We start from the raw sequence: 23619 nt of genomic DNA on the forward strand, positions 1-23619 counted from the left end.
AAGAAGAAGAAAGAAAGAAAGAAAGAAAGAAAGAAAGAAAGAAAGAAAGAAAGAAAGGAAAGGAAAGGAAAGGAAAGGAAAGGAAAGGAAAGGAAAGGAAAGGAAAGGAAAAAGAGAAAGAAAGAAAAGAAACTGGTCTCGTAGCTCAATAGACCTACACTCATGTGTGTGTCTGTACAACTCTGGCCGAATCCCTCTGCAGAAACCTTGCCATTTGCCAAGCAAGTGAACGTGTGCTGTCTCGATTCATTCTCCGGGTCTGGGGGCTCACCCTGACTGCTCTGCCTGGCCCTGGGCAGGATGATGGGTGTGCCCGCTTGTAAACCCGATGCCCGGGCCCCTCCTTTGCCAGGATGTCTTTCAGCGACTTCCTGAGGCAGTACTCCCGCCTGGAGATCTGCAACCTGACTCCGGACACGCTCACAGTCGACAGCTACAAGAAGTGGAAGCTCACCAAGATGGACGGGAACTGGAGGCGGGGCTCCACCGCGGGTAGGCTGCCGGAACTACCCGAGTAAGGCCCCCCCCACCCTCCCCGACGGGCACATCGCAGCCAGCGGGCCCCTGGTGGCAGCTCCGGCCCCTGGGACCCTCTGCCTTCCTGTCCCTGCGTCTCCGTCGCGACACCCTTCCCTGTTTTCTCAGCCCCATCACCCCCTGCACTCACCTGCCTCCTGTCCAGGCTGGGCCCAAGCCTGGCTGTTTCTGTGATGCCCTTGCCACGCCCTGGAGTCCCTGTGCCATGGCCTCCCTCCACACCCGCCGAGGCAGCACTCAATTCCACCTCGTGCTGTGGGCATCTTTAAAGATACAATGTTTTTATTGATTTAGAGAGGAAGGGAGGAGAGAGGTAGAAACATCAATGGGCTGCCTCCTGCACGCCCCCTACTGGGGATGGAGCCCACACCCCAGGCATGTGCCCTGACCGGGAATCGAACCAGTGACCTCTTGGTGCAAGAGGCGATGCTTAACCACTGAGCCACACCGGCCGGGCTGGGGGCCTCTTTATCCACCAGCCCTGCTGGGAGCCTCATCCCTGGGCATGTCCAGACCCTAGTTGTTGCCCAGTTACCCCAGCACCCAGTTCACTCGGCTGATGCTGTGGGCCCTGCTCAGACAGGGTAAGGCTGACTTCTCATCTGGTCCGCCCTCCACCCTCCATCGGGTCTCCTGGCTCTCTTGCCTCGATGGCCCAGCCTCCTCTCCCCTGGCCCCTCCGAAAGGATCTAGTCATGATGGCATCTGCCCCGTATGGCGCACAGCCGGGCGCTGGGAACACCCATTGTTCCACGTCATCTTCACGGCCAGGTCTGGAGGCAGGGCCCGGAGGATCACCTGCATCTCTAAGATGAGGGCAGAGAGGTCACGTGACTTGCCCCAGGCCGCTCAGCTGGCTGGGATTTGAACCCGCCGCCTGGCGGTGGCATCAGTGCTTTGAGTACTGTGGTGGCAGGTCCTGGCCCCATACTGATGGTCTGTTACCAATGAGAACACTGGGCTCCATGTGGCTCGCCTGGGCCCCAGAGCAAGGAGTCGGCCGGCGACCAGCTGGCCGGCACCTCTGGCTCTGGCTTCCAATCCTTCCCTCCCGGGTGCAGCCCCAGGTGGCAGCTGCAGGGCCACTGGCAGGCCCTGGGCCCACTGGCTCAGGGACCACATTCTCTCCCGGTCCAGGCAGGAAATGCATTTAGCTTTGTGGGCCGTGCATTCGCTGTGGCGACTTCTCCCTTTACTGCTGTAGCCCGGAGGGTGGCGGCCGTACGTACATGCATGGACGTGGCTGTGCTCCAATAACATTCATTTACAACCCAGGCCACCAGCAGCCTGCGGAGCCAGACTGCCAAGCGCCGCCCTCGGGGGCGCCTTCATTTCCACAATTAGTTTTATTCCGTTAGGTGAGGGAGGCGATCAGCACGGCTGTCCTGAAACATGAATGAATCTCAGGTCCCTCTAGAAATGGGTGTGGAGGTGGGGCGGGCAGACACCTGGGGAGGGGGGTGGGCAAGGGGACACAGAACAGGGGTGTTCCTGGCGCCTGGGCTCCCCAAAGGGGAGCGGGAGCTAGTCCCCGAGTCTCCTCAGCCAGGCCCACCCGTGACCTCTAATCGGAGCCGGGAGGGGGGGACCCTGAGGGGTGCCGCAGCTCTCACCACCCTGTTCCAGGTGAGAAAGCCGACCTCCAGGACCAGCCAGCCTGGGCTAGCGAGAGGGAACCGCAGGGAAGTTTCTAGCTGAGGTCCCGAAAGACTCAGACAGCCCCCCATCACCCGGGCTCCCCTGCCAGCTGCCCACTAGTCCCACCTCCGTGCTGGTCCCTCTGCCCAGGGTCTGCCGCCGGCCCCGCCTCTCCACCCTCTGTCCCCAGAGACAAGGGCAGAGCCCCCCACACACATCCCCGGCCATGCACCTGCTCAGGGCTGGGCGTCCCGGCCTGACCTGCCCGCCCTCTGGCGCAGACACCTTCTGGATGAACCCGCAGTACCTCATCAAGCTGGAGGAGGAGGACGAGGACCAGGAGGACGGCGAGCGCGGCTGCACCTTCCTGGTGGGGCTCATCCAGAAGCACCGGCGGCGGCAGCGCAAGATGGGCGAGGACATGCACACCATCGGCTTCGGCATCTACGAGGTGCGTGGGGGGCGCTGACGTCCAGCAGGTCCTCTCGCCTCCTTGCTCCCCGCCCACCCCTTCCTCCTTCCTCCTTCGCTCCTCTCAGCCCCCTGAGGAGCCCCCAGAACTGGAGAGGGGACCCCAGGCAGGGGGCGGCCCCTAGCCCGGGATATACCCGCCCCGGCTGGGCTGCTTGCTGGCTTCCTCCTGCCCGGGGCCCTGCACTCCCTGGTGGGAGGCGGGTGTGGCTTCGCTGTGGCCGGCTGGGTGATCTTAGCCAAGTCACTGCAAAGCTCCGTGCCTCAGCTTCATGCTCCACAAAATGGGGATGGTGCTCATGGCTTGTCGATGTTTTTGCTGGGGCATGAGGTTTTTTGTGTGGGATGGTGTGAGGATGGTGTGCCGATGCAGTACGACTGCTGAAGCTACAGAAGAAAGGGACAGAAAAGGCGCAGTCACCGCGGCGCGTGCCCGTGCACATCTGGGCGTCGGAATTAAGCGTGCGCTTCTGTCTTTGCAGGTTCCGGAGGAGGTACGTCTGGCAGGCGTCAGCCCCCAGCCCTGGGGCTCAGGTTCGCCAACACGTAAACGGCTGAGACTGTCGGCTCGGGGGTCTTGTGATGGGTGGCAGGGGCTGGTCCCTGGCCCCTCTAAGGCCTGGCGAGGTGGCTCAGGCCCCCGGTCCTGCTGGAGTGAGCTCAGCGTGGGGAACCTCAGGCTGCCTGCCCCAGGCGGGCAGAGGCCAGGCGTGGCTGAGTTCTGGGTGGACGATCTCTGGTCCTGGGACCACAGGAGGCTCTTCCTGAGCCCTGTGTGTTCTTAAAACGCGCCTGAAGGCCCGGCTGGTGTGGCTCAGTGGTTGAGTGCCGACCTATGAACCAGGAGGTCACGGCTCAATTCCCGGTCAGGGCACATGCCAAGTTGCAGGCTCCATCCCCAGTGGGGGGCGTGCAGGAGGCAGCTGATCGATGGTTCTCTCTCATCATGGATGTCTCTATCCCTCTTCCTCTCCCTTCCTCTCTGAAATCAATAAAAAGATATTTTAAGAAAATGAGCCTGAAGGGAAAGGTGGACCCTGCAGTGAGAAGTCGTGTAGACGTGGACCAGAAACCCAGCTTCCTGCCACGTGGACGCTTACTGTCCCTGAGAGTCACTTAGGACAGTGGTTCTCAACCTTCTGGCCCTTTAAACACAGTTCCTCATGTTGTGGTGACCCCCAACCATAAAATTATTTTCGTTGCTATTTCATAACTGTAATGTTGCTACTGTTATGAATCATCGTGTAAATATCTGATCTGCAGGATGGTCTTAGGCGACCCCTGTGAAAGGGTCGGTCGACCGCCAAAGGGGTCGCCGCGACCCACAGGTTGAGAACCGCTGACTTGGGGGCACGTGAGGTGCCTGGAGCATGTGCCTTGGAGGCCTCAGCGGGCCTTTGTCGCGTTGGCAGAAAGTCTGCTGTTTCCCTTAAAGGAGCCCGACGTCGCCGCTGTCATCCTCTTGTCTCCAGAGCGAGAGCCACGTGGAGGTGGGGCCCGTCCCGCCCTCCACGCCCACTTGTTTCCGTTTGTCCATCAGTTGGCCGGACAGACCAACATCCACCTGAGCAAGAAGTTCTTCCTGACGACCCGGGCGAGGGAGCGGTCGGACACCTACATCAACCTGCGGGAGGTGCTCAACCGCTTCAAGCTGCCGCCGGGCGAGTACGTGGTGGTGCCGTCCACCTTCGAGCCCAACAAGGACGGGGACTTCTGCCTGCGGGTCTTCTCCGAGAAGAAAGCCGACTACCAGTAGGTCCTCCCGCCTCCTGGCTCCCCGCCCCCGCTTCCTTCCGGGCCCGTCGCTGGCCTGTCCCAGGCGGGGCTCCTGCCTCTCTGAGCGTCAGGGTCTTCTTCTGCGACACCCGCCTGCTTGGAGGGGGTCGTGTGGGGTTGCTGGATCGAAGGACTTCAGTGTTGAACTCAGGGAAGCAGGGGAACCGGCCACATGGAGGACGTCTGTTAGACACGGGTGGTTATGGAGCAAATTGCAGAATCCGATTTCGCAGAATCATCACGTTGTTCTTGTCAGTTTAACGGCCAATGTCAGACTAGCTGCTGACATGGTCCCATCATGTGGAGAAACCTGGGGAGCCTTGAGCCCCTCAACTCTCCTGCTGTCCAGGGTGAACGCCCCTGACCCCTGCACCATGGGACACCACTCTCCCCCCGACCCCACCGCAAAGGTGTCTGACTTCCTGGCCCCAGGATGTTCACTCTGATTCCAATTGCCAGCACCAAGAGGTCCCTTAGCCTCTCTTCTTCGCGGTGGCGGCACTTCAGTTAGGACTCTCGGGGGCCTAGTTTAAGATCCAGGGGCCCGAGGAAGATGTCCCTAAGCCAAAGTGCCCTCACCCGGGAGCAGGACGGTGCCCGGGATACACTGACCACGGCTGTGCTCCCAGTAGGGTCACCCACAGGCTCTGCGTGGCCTGCCCGCTGCAGCCCCGGGAGCCAGCAGGCAGCGGCGTCTGTCGGGGGGTCTCAGCGTGAAAGATCCACGGGGCCCAGGGTGTTTGGATGAAAAAAAAAGGCGGTTCCCAAGGCCGGGGAGCGAGTTGTCCAAGTACCGGCTCCGTGGGGGGGCGCGGTGCTCTCTGATGACCACACCCAGCAAACAAACCAACAAACAATTCTCAGACTCTCCCAGCTGCTCGGCCGTCACTCTTTCTTGGGGCATCTCCACTAATGGGGGACGGGCCAGGACCCAGGGAAGAGAGAGATCCGCAGGCCCACCCCTCGCTGGACTTCACGTCCACCTGTCAGCTGTGGTTTCTGCAGCACGTCCTCCGCCCCACGCCCCTCCCAGTAACACGCAGCCTCCTTCTTTCCAGGGTGGTGGACGACGAGATCGAGGGTGACCTTGAGGAGGTACGTGGACCACCCGGGAGCGGAGGGGCAGAAAGGAACCCCAGGGTTCAGGGGGTCACAGCTGGAAACCAAGGCCTCCTTCAGCGCCAACCCCCCCACCCCCACCCACTGGGGCGAGTGAGGCCACATGTGCGTGGGGGGCTGTGCAGGAGGCCCCGGTGCTGGGCTGATCGGTGTGAGATTCTGGCCACCGCCCTCTCTGGGCCGCGCTTTCTCTATAAAATGAAAGTGATTCAGTGACAGGTCCTGAAGGGCTGGGACAGACGCACAGGCAAGGCTCCGTCCTTCCAAGTACAAAGTCGAGGGAGGAAAACACCACGGAGCCGGCGCAGTTTCAAAGGGCCCCGTGGGCTCTGCTCTCCAGCCAGCGTCCGATCCTCCCGTCCGAGTCCCGTTAGAGCAGCTCATAAACGGCCGCGCGGTCGAATGTCCGAGAAGCCGCCTATGCGAGACGTTAGCATCTATCTCAGTGATGGCGAACCTTTTGAGCTCGGCGTGTCGGCGTTTTGAAAAACCCTAACTTAACTCTGGTGCCGTGTGACATATAGAAATTTTTTGATCTTTGCAACCATAGTAAAACAAAGACTTACATTTTTGATATTTATTTTATATACTTAAATGCCATTGAACAAAGAAAAACCAACCAAAAAAATGAGTTCGCGTGTCCCCTCTGACACATGTGTCATAGGTTCGCCATCACTGGTCTATCTCCTTCCCGCGTAGTTCCTGCTCCCGCTCATGGGTTTTCCTTTATCTCAACCCCCGAAACCTCACAGTCCAGGCCGGGAGTGAGGTCGAGAAGGGCCTGTGGTGGGGAGGGGAGCAGGCGCCTGCCCGTCACCTCAGGGGACCCGCTGTCCCTCATTTCTGTGTCTCACCTTCCAGCTCAATGTCAGCGAGGACGACATCGACGACGGGTTCAGGAGGCTCTTCGCCCAGCTGGCCGGGGAGGTAGGTGTCCCCGGACCTCTGTCGTGCTCTGGTTCTCGTCCTCAAGGCGACTTCAGGTTCAAGGGGAGAGGAAGGCCAGCTGGCGTGGCTCCGTGGCTGGGCGTCGACCGATGGACCAGTCTGATTCCCGGTCAGGGCACATGCCCGGGTGGCAGGCTCGATCCCCGGTGCGGGACGTGCAGGAGGCAGCCGATCCATGGTTCTCTCTCATCATGGATGTTTCTATCACTCACTCCTAGTTCCTTCTTCTCTGAAATCAATAAAAGTATTTTTTTTAAAATAAGTCAGTAAAGAGGAGAGTTAACAGACTTAACTGAAGCCGGGCGGGAGGAATTGCAAATGGAACTCAGGTTCCGCTCGGGTTCCTGCCCACGTCCCCCGAGACCGCTGCCCGCCCCGGGCCCCTCAGCTCTGCCTCTGCTCCTCCTGCCTCGATCGCCCGGTGGCTCTTTTATTTCCTTTCTGTTCCACTCCAACCGAGACGTGGAACTCGGCCCCTCATTCTTGATTTCCACAAAGATAATTGGGGGGATGGACAATGCAAGACACTCACAACGGGCATTGGACTTCCCTTTTCTTACAAAAATCCCTCAGCCATGGGGGCCTCCCTTGGCTACATAGTTCTTCAGCCCGTTTTCTTCCCACGACTCCAAGAAAAAGCCACCTTGGATATTTTTTTAATATAAATTCTTTTTAAAAAAATATATTTCTCATTTCTTTATTGATTTCAGAGAGGAAGGGAGAAGGAGAGAGAGATAGAAACATCAATGATGAGAGAGAATCACCGATCGGCTGCCTCCTGCACGCCCCCCACTGGGGATGTGCCCGCAACCCAGGCATGTGCCCTTGGCCGGAATCAAACCTGGGACCCTTCAGTCCGCAGGTGGACGCTCTATCCACTGAGCCAAGCCGGCCAGGGCAACCACCCTAGATCTTCATCAATGGGCTTGCCCCCAGTTACTCAGAGGAAGGGGGTGAGTGGAGACGCCTGAACCGCTCCACGGAGCCCTGAGAAAGTGCTGGGCCCGCCCTGAGGGTCCTCAGGCCGGACCAGCTCATGGGGAGCCAGGGCCGAGGCTGAGAGGGCGAGGAAGGCGTGCTAAGGGGGAGGCGTGGGAACTAAGACCACCAGCGAGGGAGGAGTGGAGAGTTGATCTCTATTCCCCGTGCGGAGCGGGGATGACCACTGAGAGTCTGTGTTAGATCTGGGGTTGGGCGCGGGGGCCCTGTGAGAGGTGCACACGCAGAGACCCAGCCCAGACCTGCTGCGTGCACGGCTCGCAGGGCTTGGCGGAGCGGGTGTCCAGGGCACGTGGATGGCTCCGTGTGCCACGCGGCTCCCGGGACCAATAACCATGCCCTGCTTGCATGCCCACAGGATGCGGAAATCTCGGCCTTCGAGCTGCAGACCATCCTGAGAAGAGTTCTCGCCAAGCGTAAGTCTCCCCTCCGTGCAAACCCCTCACCCGCCCCTTCCCCTGCGGCTGCCTTGTCACATCTGGGCTGCTGTGCCTGCACCGTCACGCCCCCCTCCCAGTGGATGCCACCCCCGAGGAGTGGCTGAGGGGGTCCACGTGACGTGATTCTCAAAACAACAAGGGTTCCGGGGCCTGGAAGTCACAGTCACTTCCCGGCTCCCACGGCTCACTGGCTTTGGGACCTAAACCAGGTCATAGAACCTTCCGGACTCGATTCCTTACCTGCTGGACAGTCACGTTACTACTTACCTCTTAAATGAGTAACGCGTAGAGCAAGCATGTCAAACTCAAAGGCTGACACGGGCCAAACAAACAAGGCCTAAGTGTCAATGGGCCGCAAGAAAACAAAAGCTTCCGTTTTCACAGAAACGTAGGTTTATTTCGATAGAGACACGCTGAATACAAAGGGCTGAAATAAAGGAGTCATCAACATAAAATAATAGAACATTTTAATAAAAGTTAATATTTTTTTCCTGAATGTTAACTTACCAGACACTGAATGACTGCACAAATTAATAAGCATGAGGCAAATAAACCTATTTTTCTCGTTCTCCGAAAGCGAAATATTTCCCGTTGCGCACACCAAACAAGTCAGTCCAAGACGAATGACGTGGCCATTGGCTGCTAAAATATTTGCTGCTAGTGTTAGTGGAGAGAAATGGTGCGCCTGCGCGTCAGGGAAATGAATGCAACACGATGACAGTAATCAGTCATTAGCGAACGTTGTAGTTCGTTAATAATTATGTATAACAGAATATTGTAAAGATTAAGTTACAAAAGTTTTATTAAAACGTTTCTTACATACCGTTATATTGGCTGGGCTGCAAAAATATTTGTCGTGGGCCGCATGCGGCCCATAGGCCGTGAGTTTGACATGCTTGGCCTAGAAACTGCCTAGCAGAAAGCCCGCACCCCAGAAATGGTGGCTATTGTGGTGAGTCATTGGCAACAAAAGGCTGAGCGGCCCAGACGATGGGAGCCGGGAAGCACCCCAAGTCCCTGCGTCCCCTGGCCGTCCTTAGTGGGAAATCACTGATGGACAGGCATCGATCAATAATCAGCCAGGATGAAAAATAAATGGACCGTCTTATACTCAAACTAAGGGGATGACGTTAAAAGCTGCATCTAAATGTGTAAGTGAGCCTAAGCCGGCCCATTTCTCACCGGGAGAAATGTCCCTTCATTTGAGCCAGTGGCCAGGCAGGCGACGTCAAGGCCCCAGGCTTCCGCAGAGAAGGAGCAAACTGGACAGAGACCCGAGGGGCTGGAGGGCCAGGCTGCGCACAGCCTTATATAAGCAGGAAATATGCAAGGACTGATCGTTCACCTCCCCGCTGGTGACCAGTAGGGGGAGACACACACACACACACACATACACACACACACACACACACACACACACACACACACACACACGGCACTGACATCGCCCCCCCACAGTCAAGAATCCTTATATAATTTTTCTATTATTGTAGGGATAGAAACATCAATGATGAGAATCATTGACTGGCTGCCTCCTGCACGCCCCGCACTGGGGATCGAGCCTGCAACCCAGGCATGTGCCCCGACCAGGAATCGCACCGTGACCTCCTGGTTCATAGGTTGACGCTCACCCCTGAGCCATACGGGGCTGCTATAACCTGACTCTCCCAGCTATGTTTCTGCCCCTCAGGTGATCACAGGAGCCGTGGGCCTTTGGTAAGATAGCAGCCCAGGAGCAGGGTGTGTGTCAGAAGGGGTAAGCCTGGGTCAGACATGGGCGTGTGTGCTGCAGGCCTGAGCGTCAGCCCTGTGGGCGTCCCCAGCAATCCCTGAACTAACCCCGGAGACGGAGACAAAGTAGATCCTCCTTTTGGAGCCCAGAGCCCAGGGCCAGCAGGGTCTCCGGAGATACTGGCTCCCGCCCTGTGGTCACCAGACCAATGGGCAGGCCACCAGACCAATGGCTGTTAGAGCTCCGGGAGTCACAGCTCCCACCAGGGGGATGGGCCAGTCCTCCCCCGCTCCAATCTGCAGGGAAAACAAGGCGGTGGTGTTTTCCCCACGGCCGCCAGGCACCGGTGAGGTCATAGGGCTCTTCAGACGTGTGGCCGCAGGAGCCACGTTGACTAAAGCCTCATTGTTTCCACACAGATGGAGGGTGGGGGTGGGAAACCAGGCCACTTGGCCTCCTGCTCCAGCCTCCCCGCTGCCTCTGAGCTTGGGACCCCCCTCCCAGCTGCCTGGTGACTCCTGGCTGCCCACACCCCACACACAGCCCCCTGTCCACGACCCACACACAGCCCCCTGCCCACACCCCACACACAGCCCCCTGTCCATGCCCCACACACAGCCCCCTGTCCACGCCCCACACACAGCCCCCTGCCCACCCCGAAAAGGGTTGGGCCCAGACTGGCAGCTTTGAGACGGGTTAGGTTCAGTGGTTCTCAACCCTCCTAATGCGGCCACCCTTTAATACAGTTCCTCATGTTGTGGTGACCCCCAATTTCATTGTTACAAATTGAACATAATTAAAGCATAGTGATTAATCACAAAAACAATATGTAATTATATATGAGTTTTCCCATGGTCTTAGGCGACCCCTGTGAAAGGGTCGTTCGACCCCCAAAGGGGTCACGACCCACAGGTTGAGAACCACTGGATCAGATTCTAACCTTGAGGACGTGACAGAAACGGTGGGCTTCTCGAACGCCAGCACCAAGGAGAGGGGACCCGCCTGGGAGAGAACGGCGTCCCAGGCGGCTTCCGGGCCTTGGGGTTCTCACTGGGCCGGGCACAGGGAGGCTCGGAAAACGCCTGCGGCAGACGGTCCGAGTAAGCCCTCGGCCCAGCCCGGCCTCCACGAACTCACGTGCCCCCACTTTGCTTTTCCACGCGTGAGTCTGCACCAGGAGCACTTCAGGACGCAGTCGGTCATCGTTGTTTTACTTATTTTAAAAGCACCTGTGGGCCTGGCCGGCTCAGGTCAGTGGATAGAGCGTCAGCCTGTGGACTAAAGGGTCGTGGTTTCGATTCCGGTCAAGGGCACGTACCTCGGTTGCAGGCTCCTCCCCGGCCTGGGCCCTGGGGCGTGTGCAGGAGGTAACCCATCAATGTGTGTCTCTCACATCGACGTTTCTCTCTGTCTTTCCCTCTCCCTTCCACTCCCCCTAAAAACCAATGGACAAATGTCCTCAGGTGAGGATGAACCGCCACCAGGAAAAGCACAGTGGGAGCCCCGCTTGCCCATAGCGAGCACACAGAGCAGGCAGGCGTCTCTGCACTGTCCCGGGCCGAGCCAGTAGCCAGATGCGCCACTTCACATCTTCCCAGTGGCCACTGTATCCAGAGGCGCCGAAACAGGACCCTGCCACCGTGGTCCTGGAAAGTTCTCTCGCCAGTGCGGCTGCAGGAGGTTTTCCTGTCTCTTACCTTGTCTTCTAGGCCAAGATATCAAGTCGGATGGCTTCAGCCTGGAGACCTGTAAGATCATGGTTGACATGCTGGATGTATCCTTTCACGCGTCCCCGAGAACACGGGCCGGGGAGCTTGCCATTGTCACCTTGCAGAGAGAGAGCCAGGCACGCTCCCGCCAGAGAGGCCCAGCTGCTGCGTGGGTGTAGGACCTGTTGTCACGAGGGGACGTGTGGAACTTCAGAGGAGGGAAAGCCCAGGCCCCAGGCTCAGAGGGCAGTGGGCGCGTTCCTGGGTCTGGGGCAGGACACTCCACGGTACGCCCACCCTCCTCTGCCCCCCAGCGCTTGGGGGCGTTTCCCAAGCAATAGTGTTTCCACTTCTTCCTCCAGGAAAACACACTTGATCCTTGAACAGCGAGGGGCACCGACCCCCCACCCCAAATCATGGAAAATCCTCGTGTAACTTTCGACTTCCTCAAAACTTAATTACTAATGGCCGCCTGGTGACCAGAAGTCTGACCAGTACCATCAACAGCTGATGTACACATTGTGTGCGACAGGCATTATATACCATACTAGAGGCCCGATGCACGAAATTCGTGCAAGAGTAGGCCTTCCTTCCCCCAGCTGCTGGCACCGGCTTCCCTCTGGTACCCGGGACCCGGGCTTCCCTCCCAGCCCAGGCTTCATCCGGAAGGTCGTCCGGAAGGATGTCCGGTCTAATTAGCATCTTACACTTTTATTATTAGAGATTCTTACACTAAAGTAAGCTGCAGGAAATGTTATTAAAATCATAAGAGAAAATACACTTACAATACTGGGCACATTTATTGAGAAACATCCGCATCGGAGCGGACCTGCCCAGGTGCAGTCTGTTGTTGAGGGTCACCTGTATTCCCTCAGCCATGGTATCTCTGATGCGCATGTGTCCTCTGGCCACGATGTTGTCGATGGTGGAGACGGAGCCCACCCTCCGAGAGCATCTCCTTGCCCTTTGCCCTCGCTCGTGCCTTCCCGGGCCCCCCGCCTGCCCCCGGGGCAGACTCATCATCCGTTTCCCGCCTTGTTCCTGATGCCCCTGAGAAGCGCTGGGCGGGGATGGTCCAAGCTTCTAGGAGGTTCTGTCTCATGGGCTCCCGGCGTCCACTGTGTAGCTCCCCTCCCAAAAGGCCTCTTAGAAATGCGCCCAAGAATACCCCCCGAATCGGCAAGCCACTAGAAACCACAGGAAGCCCCTGCATGTCACCCGACAGCTCCTTTTGGGAAGGATCTGGGGTCCCCATGGCACCCCCAGACCAGTCAGCAAGCGGGATGCAGGGAGCCAGCAGGAGTCTCTCCGGCCCTCCCACCCCCGCGGGCGGGGTCCGCCAGAGCTCCTGTGGTCCCAGTGTCCAGTGTCTCCTTAACTGAAGGCAGTCCGACGGCAGCGGCAAGCTGGGCCTGAAGGAGTTCTACGTTCTCTGGACGAAGATTCAGAAGTACCAAGTGAGCGCGGGAGGGCCGCCAGCAGGGCCAGGGTGGTGTCGGGGACGCGCTGTGCTCGGGCCTGAGGACACAGCGGCCCGGCGGGAGGGGCAGGAGCACCTCCCAGGGGCGTGAGCTCAGGATGGGTGAAGGCAGGCCCGGCAAATGCCCAGAGGCCAAGGCGAGGGCTTTGCAGGCTCAGTGGTCTGCTCCCCGCCTTCAGCTTGCGGACCAGAAACGGGGTTTCTAGTAGCCGCCCCCCAAAAGGCTGTGTGGCCTCTTGTGCTTGGGAATTCTAACGGCCCGAGAATACAAATAGGTAAGACAGGAACACGGGCCCCCGGTAGTTGGCTGCCTGGATGTGCGGGTTTACAAACCGGCTCACACAGACAAAATACCATCAGCTACTGGCGGCAGGAACGGCGATTCTCCCGACGGGGCGGGGGCGCGGAGCTGGGAAACCTGCCCCCTCAGCACAGAGGGGCCTGCACCTGCCCTGCCCTGGTTCTCATAACCGTCTTGCACCTGCCATTCCAGAAAATTTACCGGGAAATCGACGTGGACAGGTCTGGCACCATGAACTCCTATGAGATGCGGAAAGCCTTAGAAGAAGCAGGTGAGATTTGATGATGGCGCTTCCTTTTGCCTCGTTGGTAGCGTGTGTGACGCACACAACACAATACGCGGTTTGGTGAGCGGTGAGCTAAAGCAGGTGCCCATTTACTACAATCCCATCCCTTTCATCCCCCGTGAAGGCCGATGGGTAAAACCAAACGAGGCCCAGATGCTCTGCCCACGAGGCCGCCTTGCGTCTAAGTCTCCTTCTGAGAAGCCTGGTGGGTCCAGCCGGCAAGGCCAGCTCTCGGCCGCGCCCCCAGCTCCCCCTTTGGGGTACAGGGCTGGTTAGGCACACGTGGGGCGTCTCCACGCCTCTTAGGGGAAGTCCCTGGCAGAATGGGACACGTATAAAAGGGACACAAGCCTGTGGGAGACGGGTGTTTGGGGGGACAGGACCATGTGAGATGGTTCACTGCATTAGCAAAGACCCCAAATCGCTGGCTTAAACGAGATGCATCATTTTCTCACTTAACCACCCCCCAAGCTGAAGAAGTTCAAGGCCGGGAGGGTGCCGCCTGCTGTTAGGGACCCAGAAGCTCTGTCACCAGCCCTTAGCATGTGGCCGTGGGCCCCCGGGTGGCCTGCCATCACACCCCCATCCCGAAAGACACACAGGTCACTGCACACACGTCCCACGGCCGGAACGTGGTCACCAGGTCCCAGAGGGCTGCGAGGGATGCTGGGAAGTGTGACCTTGATCCCAGGCAGCCAGGACCCCTGAACAAATCTATTCCTGGAGGGAAATCATATTCGTTTACCAGGAGCAGCTTCTGCCACATGCATCCAGGCAGAACCTAGTCGCTGAGACGACGCAGCGCTGAACAAACAGGAGAGGCAGGGGCTCACCCCCTGGAACAGTGTGAGCGTGGAAGTGGGAACAGACAGGACAAGTCCTCCCTGTTGGACAGTGAGGAGCCAGGCAGGGTGCAGGGGGACAGTCTGGAATGACGGTCGAAGGCCCTGGCTCTGCAAAACCAATCCGGCCTCCTCGGCGAGCGGCCAGGGGACAGGAGCGATCGTAGTTGCCATTTAAAGGGCCACGTCGGTCCCGCAACCTGTGTTCAGAGCTCGGGGTGCGGTCCCGTCCTGAGCCAGCGTCTGCTCGTCCTCTCCCCTCAGGTTTCAAGCTGCCCTGCCAGCTCCACCAGGTCATCGTGGCTCGCTTCGCCGACGACGACCTCATCATCGACTTTGATAACTTCGTCCGCTGCTTGATTCGCCTGGAGACGCTGTTCAGTAAGTGGCCGCTGGGGGAAGACGCGTGTCAGTCCCCACGCGCGAGAGCGGTCGCCTTCCACGTGGGTGGGCTCGCCGGGCCCAGAGGCCTGTCTGTCCAGTTGAGGGTGGAAATCCTTGTCTCGTTGGGGGAGGGAGGGAAGAAATGACGGCTTGGGAGATCAGTGACGCGGCTGCCAGAGGGGAAGGAGATGACGTGCCCGTCGCTGCCCCTCGCTCACGGGTGACACCCTGTTTTTCTCCCTCCCCAGGGATATTTAAGCAGCTGGACCCCGAGAACACGGGAACCATACAGCTCGACCTGATCTCTGTACGTACACCCCTCGCTCGGACGTGGACGGGAGGGGAGGACTGTCACCTGGGGGACGGAGACCTATGGCTGGTTGACATGCTGTCTGAAAGCTCTCTGTCTGCTGGGGACAGGCCTGTGAATGGGTCTAGGACCCCACGAGGCACTGTGTTTGCAGCCTTTCCCCAGCTTCTAATTGGCTCTAGAGCGCCAGGAGGCGCGCCTGGTCCCTGCTCCCAGGAGCTTCGCCCTGAGGCCAGCACTGGGTGGGGATGAGAAGAGGGGCAGCAGGTCCCGCTTAGAAACGCGCCCTGCTAACCAGCAAGCCTGGGCCAGGGTGCTTCTAGAAGGAAACCCTGTAGATGAAATCCAAGTACATTCTTAGAACAGATGGACTTAGAATAGCTGCTGAGAAAAATCACTTTCCTCTCCGTCTTCCCCCTTTTAAAATAAACAGCCCAGCCGATGTGGCTCAGTGGTTGAACGTCGACCTATGAACCAGGAGGTCAGGGTTCAATTCCCGGTCAGGGCACATGCCCAGGTTTCGGGCTCCATCCCCAGTGGGGGGCGTGCAGGAGGCAGCCGATCCATGATTCTCTTTCATCATTGATGTTTCTCTCTCTCTCTCCCTCTCCCGGCCTCTCTGAAATCAATAAAAATATATTTTTTTTAAAATAAAATAAAACCCTTCAGTCTGCAGGCCGATGCTCTATCCACTGAGCCAAACTGGCTAGGGCTAAAAAAATACATATATATTTTGTGTTTTTTTAAAATATATTTTATTGATATTTTTTATAGAGAGGAAGGGAGAGGGATAGAGAGTCAGAAACATCGATGAGAGAGAAACACCGATCAGCTGCCTCCTGCACACTCCCCACTGGGGATGTGCCCGCAACCAAGGTACATACATGCCCTTGATCGGAATCGAACCTGGGACCCTTGAGTCCGCAGGCCGATGCTCTATCCACTGAGCCAAACCGGATAGGGCCTAAAAATATATTTTAAAAAATAAAATAAAATGAACAATAGTAACTAAGCTTCCCTCAAGAAAGTACTGTGCTCCCGTGTCTGGAACCCCAGCCAGGCCCACTTCTGAAATGCTCATCAACCCGAATTAAACTGGAATGCCAATGCCACACAATGCACAGTGTCCTCCCGCCATCCCCAAGACAGCAGCCTCTCCCCCATCCGGGAAAGAAGCCAGATCGGGCACGCTTTCATTAGCGTCGGCTTCAGCTGGCATGCCCGTGCGCGGGGAACCGAGTGGCAAGGGCTGGGTCGGGGGGCAGTGCTGGGGGGAACGGGGGGGGGGGGGGGCCGGGGGGATCAAGTCCCCATGGACCAGAGAGGAGTTAAGTCCTAAGAAGGCAACTCTTTTCCTTGAGTTTTGAAACCTAGAGAGCGCCAGCTATTTCTAGAGAAAGCGCTATCTGACTGCCTGATGCATCCGCAGTACCTTTAGCCGACCAAAAGGATGCTTAGCTGGTTACAAGTCACACAGACTTGCTTAGAACGCAGTAGCCTGGGAGACAGCCCTACCCCGAGATGGCGATCTCACGTGGAGGCCACGCAACTGACACAACGTGCCATCTACTAAGTCCGGACACTCGAGCCCCTGTACCGTTGTTGCTGGGAGCCCTACTCCTCCCCAGCTCCCACCCCCACGCCGGCCGGCTGCCATCTCGGCCCACCCTCCCCACTTCCCAGGGAAACATCTGTCCCGGCTCCCCTCCTGCCCTCAGCCGCCCCTTCCACAGGCGCCTAGAGCTGCCCACACCCTAGTCTTTGCTGAGGATGAGAAACATCCCCTCGGTTTGCAGTCTGCTCAGCCCGGCTGCAGGTGGCATCACCTGCTGACTCTGCCGAGTCCTGCTCTCCAGGCCCATCCAGCCGGTTCGGTCCGGATCCCTATTCGAGCTCCCAGAGGCTCCAGTAAGAACCAAGGTTGAAAACCACTCGTTTAAGGGAAAGCCACACCCCAGACAACCTGCTGATAAGGCGAAACAGCGTGAAAGTCCCGGGTGGTCGCTCCGGGGTGAGAGCGTTGGCCTGGGCACCGAAGGGTCTCGGGTTCGATTCCCGGTCAAGGGCACGTACCTGGGTTGCAGGCTCGACCCCCAGGCCCAGTCAGGACAGGTACAGGCGGCAACCAATCGAAGCGTCTCTCCCACATCGATCTCTCTCTCCCAGCCGCCCTCCCTCCCTTCCAGTCTCTCTAGAAATCAATAGAAAAAATACCCTCAGGTGAGGATTAACAACAACAAAAGCCCAGATTGAAAATGATAATCCAGATGCTGTCTGAGTCGCACATTACATGTGTCTCATTCAACCCTGAATATAATTCATGACCATCTGCTTCAAGTATCAGCTTTTTACTAACCTGTGAAAAACTAGATTCTAGAAATCAGGTAGAAAAAAATGTGAGTTGGCACACTGATATCTTAACCCTCGCTCGGCTTTTCTGGTACCAAGTCAGTCCTTCAGAATCATCTACAGGTAAGTTGCCTTTCATTTTAAAAAATAGTCATTGAACTGATTTCTTTTCCTTCCTCCCAGTGGCTCTGTTTCTCAGTACTTTGAAGTTATACACAAATTTGCCTGAAGACTCCTCGTGAAAGGAAATCAGCCACGGACTAAGCTTTCACAGAGAAACTTTTATCCGGACCTCGATTATGGGAACATTTACTTAAACCGATGATTACAGCCGAACATAACGATACCATTTGAGATAGGAAAAGATTTGCACATTAGATTAAATGCAAGCGAGTCGCTTAACCCTCGACCGGCTCGAAGAAAGCTCTAAATCTGTACATAGGATACACTTTTTACTTTTACACACGGTCCCTTTAGAGCAATATTAAATCAGGTAAAAAATAAAAATAAAAATGCAGGTGTTTAACAGCTGAGCAAACATTCAGTCCATCTCAGAGGATACAAGATCCTGCTGGGAATGCTGAAAGCAACTTCCAGTTCAAAAATGCAGCTTCGACATTTACCAAAGAGCAGCTCAGGGCTCACCCGATCCCTTAAGTAAAATCGGAAATACTAGTACGATGGTCAACAGGGGATCCTGTCAAGGCCCCTGGAGCCGGTGAGAACGCCCACCGCCGTCGCTGGTTAAACAGGAGGCGGTTTACAGGACACCGATTGGCAAACAGTAAGTCTGAGATTCGAGTCCATGTGTATCCTACACTGAGCGTTAAAAATACCGAAGGGAGGCCACGCGTGGCCGCGGACACAACACGGGACCCAGGCGTCCAGCGTGCACACCTGTTGTGATGAAGACAAAACAAGCTGTTTGCTGCCTGCTCAAGCTCCTGCACTCAGCCACCTCCAGCGCCGCGCAGGGGAGTGGGGGGTCGCGCAGGGAGTGGGGGGTCAGGGCGAGGGAGCCCCGGGAGAGAGAACACAGCTCGTTCCTCGGCTTCCCCGGGGGCTGCGCTAACACTATGGGAATGCTGCCTTGTTGCCTTACCTGCCGAATGTGCTGTTAAATAAAGAGTCGCCTGGCACTGCAGTGCGTGCTGTGCTTCCTGGAGGCGTGGCGGGGCAGCCTGCTTCCCCTCCGACCCGGGTGACCCCGACTCCCAGGTGGGGTTGTGCAGGACACGGAAACCAAGCCAGAAGGCAGCGCAAAGTCCCACATTTACTTTTATTACAACTGTTTTCAAAGTCAGCTAAGATCTTGCCAAGTATTATGGGTAAGTCTGTAACAAGTCATTTCCAAGATACAAAAGGCAATAAATATAGATTCAAATGTGGCCTAAAAACAAGATTCCAAACCTAATTATCTGTAGTGTAGCTTGGTTTCAGTATTTCAAATATATGCATAATTCTTAAAATGCTACAAGCACGTGTAACAAAGTCACTGCTCACTGGCTACCAACCGCTCTTCACTGACAGTGCACGGGCGTGCGCACCTTCGAGCCTTCATGGGGCCCCCGAGGGCAGCTGGTGCTGGGGCCATCAGAGGTGGCCCAGGGTGGCCCGTGATGGCCCTGGTCCTTCCCGTGGGGGGACAGGCACAGGGGCAGGTGCTGGCAAACTCCAAGGGTCTCCCAGGAGCCCGACAAGGGGCCCTGCTTCTTGCGGAAAGAGGCTGTCGCTGTGTCTGAGTGCTCCTGGCACGCCTGTCCCCGCGCAGTGAGGTCATATCCGCCTAAGCTCCACTTCCTGGTGCCGCCGTCCTGCACCAACAGGGAGTTGTTCCATCCTTCATTTCTTCCAGAGCATTCTCACGGCTCTCACGTTACGGCGTCATTGAAATAAGTCTTGTGAGATTGTGCCCAAAACAATCCTATGACTTCTTAGTGGTAACAGATTAATTCTTCATTAACTACCTTCAATCAGGTTTCAGGCCAAGCTCCTCTGTCTTGGTTTAATTCTCGGGTACAGCTGTAAGAGAGTTTACAAAACGTTTACATACGTACGAACATGGGGGAGAACAGCTCAGGAAATATGGGGGTGGGGGTTGGCGGGACAGGTAAGAAAATTAAAGAAAAGGATTCCTTCTGCCTTGTGAAGCCCCCAGAGTTGCGCGAAGACGCAAAGATTCACATGTAGCAACTCTCGCATCAGGGACACTCAGAAGCCACAGGGCCCCTTAGCAGGCACAACGCCACGGTGCTCTCAGCATGAGCTCCATCTGCACAGGCTGGCGCCCTGTGAACAAGTCTGGCGAGGATGCCGCCGGCTGCGGTGACCTGCAACATGCTATGTCCCGCACCTGAAGCTCCCATTTCAAGGGAAACGTAAGAGATTCACGTCTCTTTCAACTTGATTCACGACGGACACAGCTCTGTGTCACGGGACTCCGGGCTGTCAGGAGCGAAATGCCCCGACTACAAGTCTACAGATCGAGGAGGGATAAGTGGAGTGTTTTGTTTTAGGGTTTTGTGGGTGTGTGTTTTCCATAACAAGAGCTGGAGAGCAGCGTGTATGTGAAGGTCACAAGATCCCCCGTCGGGAAGCCAAGAGCAAGTCAAGCTAGTAATTCAACTGGCGGCCGAACAAAAGCCCCCCTCCTCCTCTCCCTCTCCTCTCACAAAGGGGAAAAGGTTTTACTGAAAGAAAGGAGTCAGACTTCCAGCCAAAACTGAAAAACTAACTGCAGGATCCACGTTATATAAAGGGTTATTTTTCTCTCCGAGAAAAGATGTGTAGCCAACACAATTTTCTAAACTCGTAGCTGAGTCTCTGGCTAAAAATTCAACATGTATGCGGTTTTCTTTTTAAATTTCCAAGAAACAAACAGAAGAATGTGGTGCGGAGGCCACTTCGGTCCAGAGGAGATTTCCCAAGGCCTAAGTGCAGCCCGTGATTCCAGAAGCCCCGAGCCTCACGCACGGGCAGACCCGCGTCTGGGCCACCGCTTCCCGCTGGGAATCACCGCCCCCCACGCCCCCCCTCGAGCCGCCGCCACAGCACCTCTTTGTCAGGGACTAAAACAAGACCCAAATAAGCAGCCAGCTCTCGGGGGCCGCGCTTCTCTCGGGTAAGACACGGGAGAAGTCGGTGTTGACTGGCTGGGGTTTGGCCGAGAGACAGTGGCGCTCAGACACGAATTTCTCTGCTGCTAAGGACTGAGCAGAGCGAGCGGGCTTGGAGGAGAGCCCTCTCCGTGTTGCTACTTCACCTGGGAACTCAGAGCCTTTGTAAAGGGCCCCATGCCTGTATCTTTTCACTCCACGATCCTCTGTCATTTATGTTACATGAAGGAGCGCTGGCTGTTGAATAATAAATCTTGCATCACAGGCAGCGTGGGGACGGGTGAAATCATTCAGGCTGCACAGCAGACAAGCAACAATGGAGAAGGGAGAGCCGGGAGGACAGGCTGGTCACCAGCTGGCCGGCCAGGCCCCGGCCCGAGTCACTTTAACCAGCTCGGCCGCAGGGCGCCAGACAGAGGCTGGGTCAGGGCCTCGCTGCCAGTCAAAGCTCTAAGTGGGCACAGGCCATGTCTGCCCCACAGCTGATGGCGATACCAACAGATCCACCTCCCAGCCACTGTCAGCACCTGCTCTACCCTCAGCCTCCCCACCCGCCTCCCGCGGCCCCGGCCACCCAGGTCCCAGGGCTCGGGGCACCTGCCCGGAGTGGGAGCCAGGGCTGCTGACCTGCGTGCTGTTCCTTGTAGGTGACATCGCCCTTCCCGCCCTCAGACTCGCCTACTTCCTCACCAACAGGCTCTGCAAGCACTTGTACCTTTAAGCTGTGAGCTCAGTCTCTCAATTAACGCACATTTCTCTGCCTGGTTCCCACGTCCACAGGCCCCAGGTCCCAAGCCCCAGGCGCACACCGTACAGAACACGGAGCCTGTGAAGGAGGCTCCTGCCTGGTCCACCAGGAGTTCCTCCCCCTCTTCCCTGTCCGCCCCAGCCTCCTCCCCGAAGGCCCTGCTGGGTCTCTACTGAGGGCGGCCCCCCTTCGTGTCTTCTTGGTTCATATGATCTTACTATTTTCTGGTTTTTATGAAACTTAAAATCAAGCAGCAGAGAAAGAACCAACAATCCTGTTCGCTAGCAGAGCTGCAAATCCCGATTTAAACACTTTCATTTCCAGTGGCGTGAGCTCGCTGCCCATCAGTGAGCCTTTACTCCACCTGCACACGCAGACAGGCCCTGACCTCCAGGCCCGGCAAACGTGGAAACGTGCACTTGGCCATCAACAGGAACCACTGGAGATGCGGCTTTTCGTCTAAACCTGTGACCGTCGGCGTTTCACATTCCATGTCCCGTGAGCACAGGGCAGCCGGCTGCACTGCGCCCGTAACACGGGGGGTTTTCACCAAGCCCCCCTCCCTCAAAGCCTCGCCCGGGCCGGGAACTCACCCCCAGCAGGTTGCGCGGGACGTAGCCCTCCTTGTCGTTCAGGCGCGCCCACCACCACTCCACCTCGTCCTCGTCCTCCCGCCGGAGGACGGTCATGCAGTCTCCCTCCTTCATGGGCAGCTCGTCCTCGTTCTGAGGCTCGTAATCCCAGAGCGCGTAGATGACGCCTTTGTTCATGATGCCCATCTTCTCCTGGACGCCTGCAGCGGCGGGAGACACGGCACAGGAAGTGAACGTGGAGCGGGCCCCTCGCACTTCTCCCTTGAACACCCGCACGCAGAGTCCCGGGCAGGGAGGGCGGCCGCAGAGCAGAGGGGACAGACAGACGAGGTCCCTGCGCTGCCGGCTCTAAGCTCACACACTGACCACCCCTGAGCACCTCCCCACACCAGTCTGCCTCCCCACACACAGCCTTCTGCAAGCCCAGGGGTCAGAAAAGAACTGCCACAGGCGAGGACAGGAGCGCGAGCGGCAAGCCGTCCCCTCCCAGCCGACCCCTAAGCACCAGGGCAAGGAACTCGGGACACTGCCTTTTCCGCTCCCTAAACCCCGAGCTGACAGAGGGAAAAGCAGAGTGTGTATCTGTTAAAGGGGTCTCTACCCATTCCCAAGTGGGGAAGGATAAAGGAACCATATATAACATACACTGGGATGCAGAATGGGAGAAAAGCCTGCATGCAGTCAACTCTAGAATAATGAGACTCCGAATTCTAAGACAGTGAAATCCACAAATTGGGGAGCGGAAAATCCCGCAGCACCCACTCTGTAGCAGAGCTCCTCCCCAGCCCCTTCTCCAGCCCTGCCCTCCTCCCCCTCGGGGTGCTGCTTGTGAGGGGCATGGTGAGGGGTAATGGTCCTTACAGGGCAGGCACAGATTCACGGCGTGCTGCACACACGTCACTCGACGCCTACGCACCGTACAGAAACTGGGAGCACTGCGTGTAGCCCTCCTCCATCTCCTCGCACTTGTCCGCGGCCGTCTGCATGTCGCTGTAGGTCATGGCAAACACGGCGGCCCCCGACTCCACCAGAAACTTACACACCTGGACGTTGTTGCAGGAGGCAGCGCAATGCAGGGGGGTCCTGTGGAGGGAGACAGCAGGGGCTGGGAACGGTTCTTAACTGAACGGCACCTGCTGCGACCTGGTATCGGGAAAGGAAGGTCTTGAGTCTCGTCTACTAAGCCCCGCCTTCCGAGAACTCTTCACAGTTTCCTTTAAATCAGTTACACGCAGACGCCGAGCCCATCAGAGAGCCACAGCCACAGAGGAACACGTCCGAGTGCTGGGCTGCACGGGCTGGAGCGGGGGGACGGGGAGGAGACCCAAGAAACGAGTGAAAGGACATGAAACCTGGGTAATAACCTAAACCAGGGTGAGATGTATATAGTTGGATGCTCTGAAGCTCCAGCCTATTATTCTGCCAGAGCAGAGAACACGGTCTTTTCATTACAGACCTTTACTCGGAACATGTGCCTCGCTGTTAATGCCATCACCGACTCTCTCACCAGCACGGCCAACGCTTTATCATGGACCACAAGCGACCCCAGGTTGACAGGGAGGCAGCGCTGCTGCCCAGGCTCAGAAGAAGGGCTTGAGAAACTTTTAAAAAATATTTATTTTTAATTGATTTCCGAGAGGAAGGGAGAGAGATAGAGGGATAGAAACATCAATGACGAGAATCACTGATTGGCTGCCTCCTGCACGCCCGCCCACTGGGGAAGTGGGGGGGGATCGAGCCCACAACCCGGGCATGTGCCCTTGGCTGGAATTGAACCTGGGACCCTGTAGTCCACAGGCCGACGCTATCCACTGAGCCAAACCGGCTAGGGCTAGGGCTTG

At 57.1% G+C, this 23619-nt stretch overlaps 2 protein-coding genes across 7 annotated transcripts in view; one reads left to right on the forward strand and one right to left on the reverse strand.

The window, feature by feature from the left end:
• LOC102438585 (calpain-2 catalytic subunit) overlaps positions 1 to 18460 on the forward strand; it is a 37407-nt gene extending 18947 nt beyond the window's left edge. Inside the window, 14 exon segments of the mRNA XM_023746212.1 lie at positions 353 to 494; positions 496 to 514; positions 2457 to 2626; positions 3129 to 3140; positions 4187 to 4398; positions 5481 to 5517; positions 6403 to 6468; positions 7847 to 7904; positions 11370 to 11434; positions 12758 to 12826; positions 13343 to 13421; positions 14543 to 14659; positions 14911 to 14969; positions 17505 to 18460. Coding sequence (XP_023601980.1) covers positions 353 to 494; positions 496 to 514; positions 2457 to 2626; positions 3129 to 3140; positions 4187 to 4398; positions 5481 to 5517; positions 6403 to 6468; positions 7847 to 7904; positions 11370 to 11434; positions 12758 to 12826; positions 13343 to 13421; positions 14543 to 14659; positions 14911 to 14969; positions 17505 to 17528 — 1129 coding nt within the window. The 3' untranslated portion in view covers positions 17529 to 18460.
• A 121-nt stretch (positions 18461 to 18581) lies between these two features.
• Positions 18582 to 23619, reverse strand: part of TP53BP2 (tumor protein p53 binding protein 2) — a 37666-nt gene continuing 32628 nt past the window's right edge. For 3 of the 6 annotated variants that reach the window (XM_023746207.1, XM_023746206.1, XM_023746208.1), the window contains 3 exons: positions 22695 to 22861; positions 21779 to 21978; positions 18582 to 19343 (listed from right to left, as the gene is read on the reverse strand). In XM_023746207.1, the coding sequence (XP_023601975.1) occupies positions 19302 to 19343; positions 21779 to 21978; positions 22695 to 22861 (409 nt within the window). In that variant the 3' untranslated portion in view covers positions 18582 to 19301. Of the gene's footprint in view, positions 19344 to 20583; positions 20733 to 21778; positions 21979 to 22694; positions 22922 to 22946; positions 23077 to 23619 lie in introns of those variants that run through there. The other 3 variants (XR_002826795.1, XM_023746210.1, XM_023746209.1) reach the window with 3 other exon arrangements.

Source organism: Myotis lucifugus, unplaced genomic scaffold (genome assembly GCF_000147115.1).
Source record: "Myotis lucifugus unplaced genomic scaffold, Myoluc2.0 scaffold_635, whole genome shotgun sequence".
In the NCBI taxonomy this organism is placed as follows: domain Eukaryota; kingdom Metazoa; phylum Chordata; class Mammalia; order Chiroptera; family Vespertilionidae; genus Myotis; species Myotis lucifugus.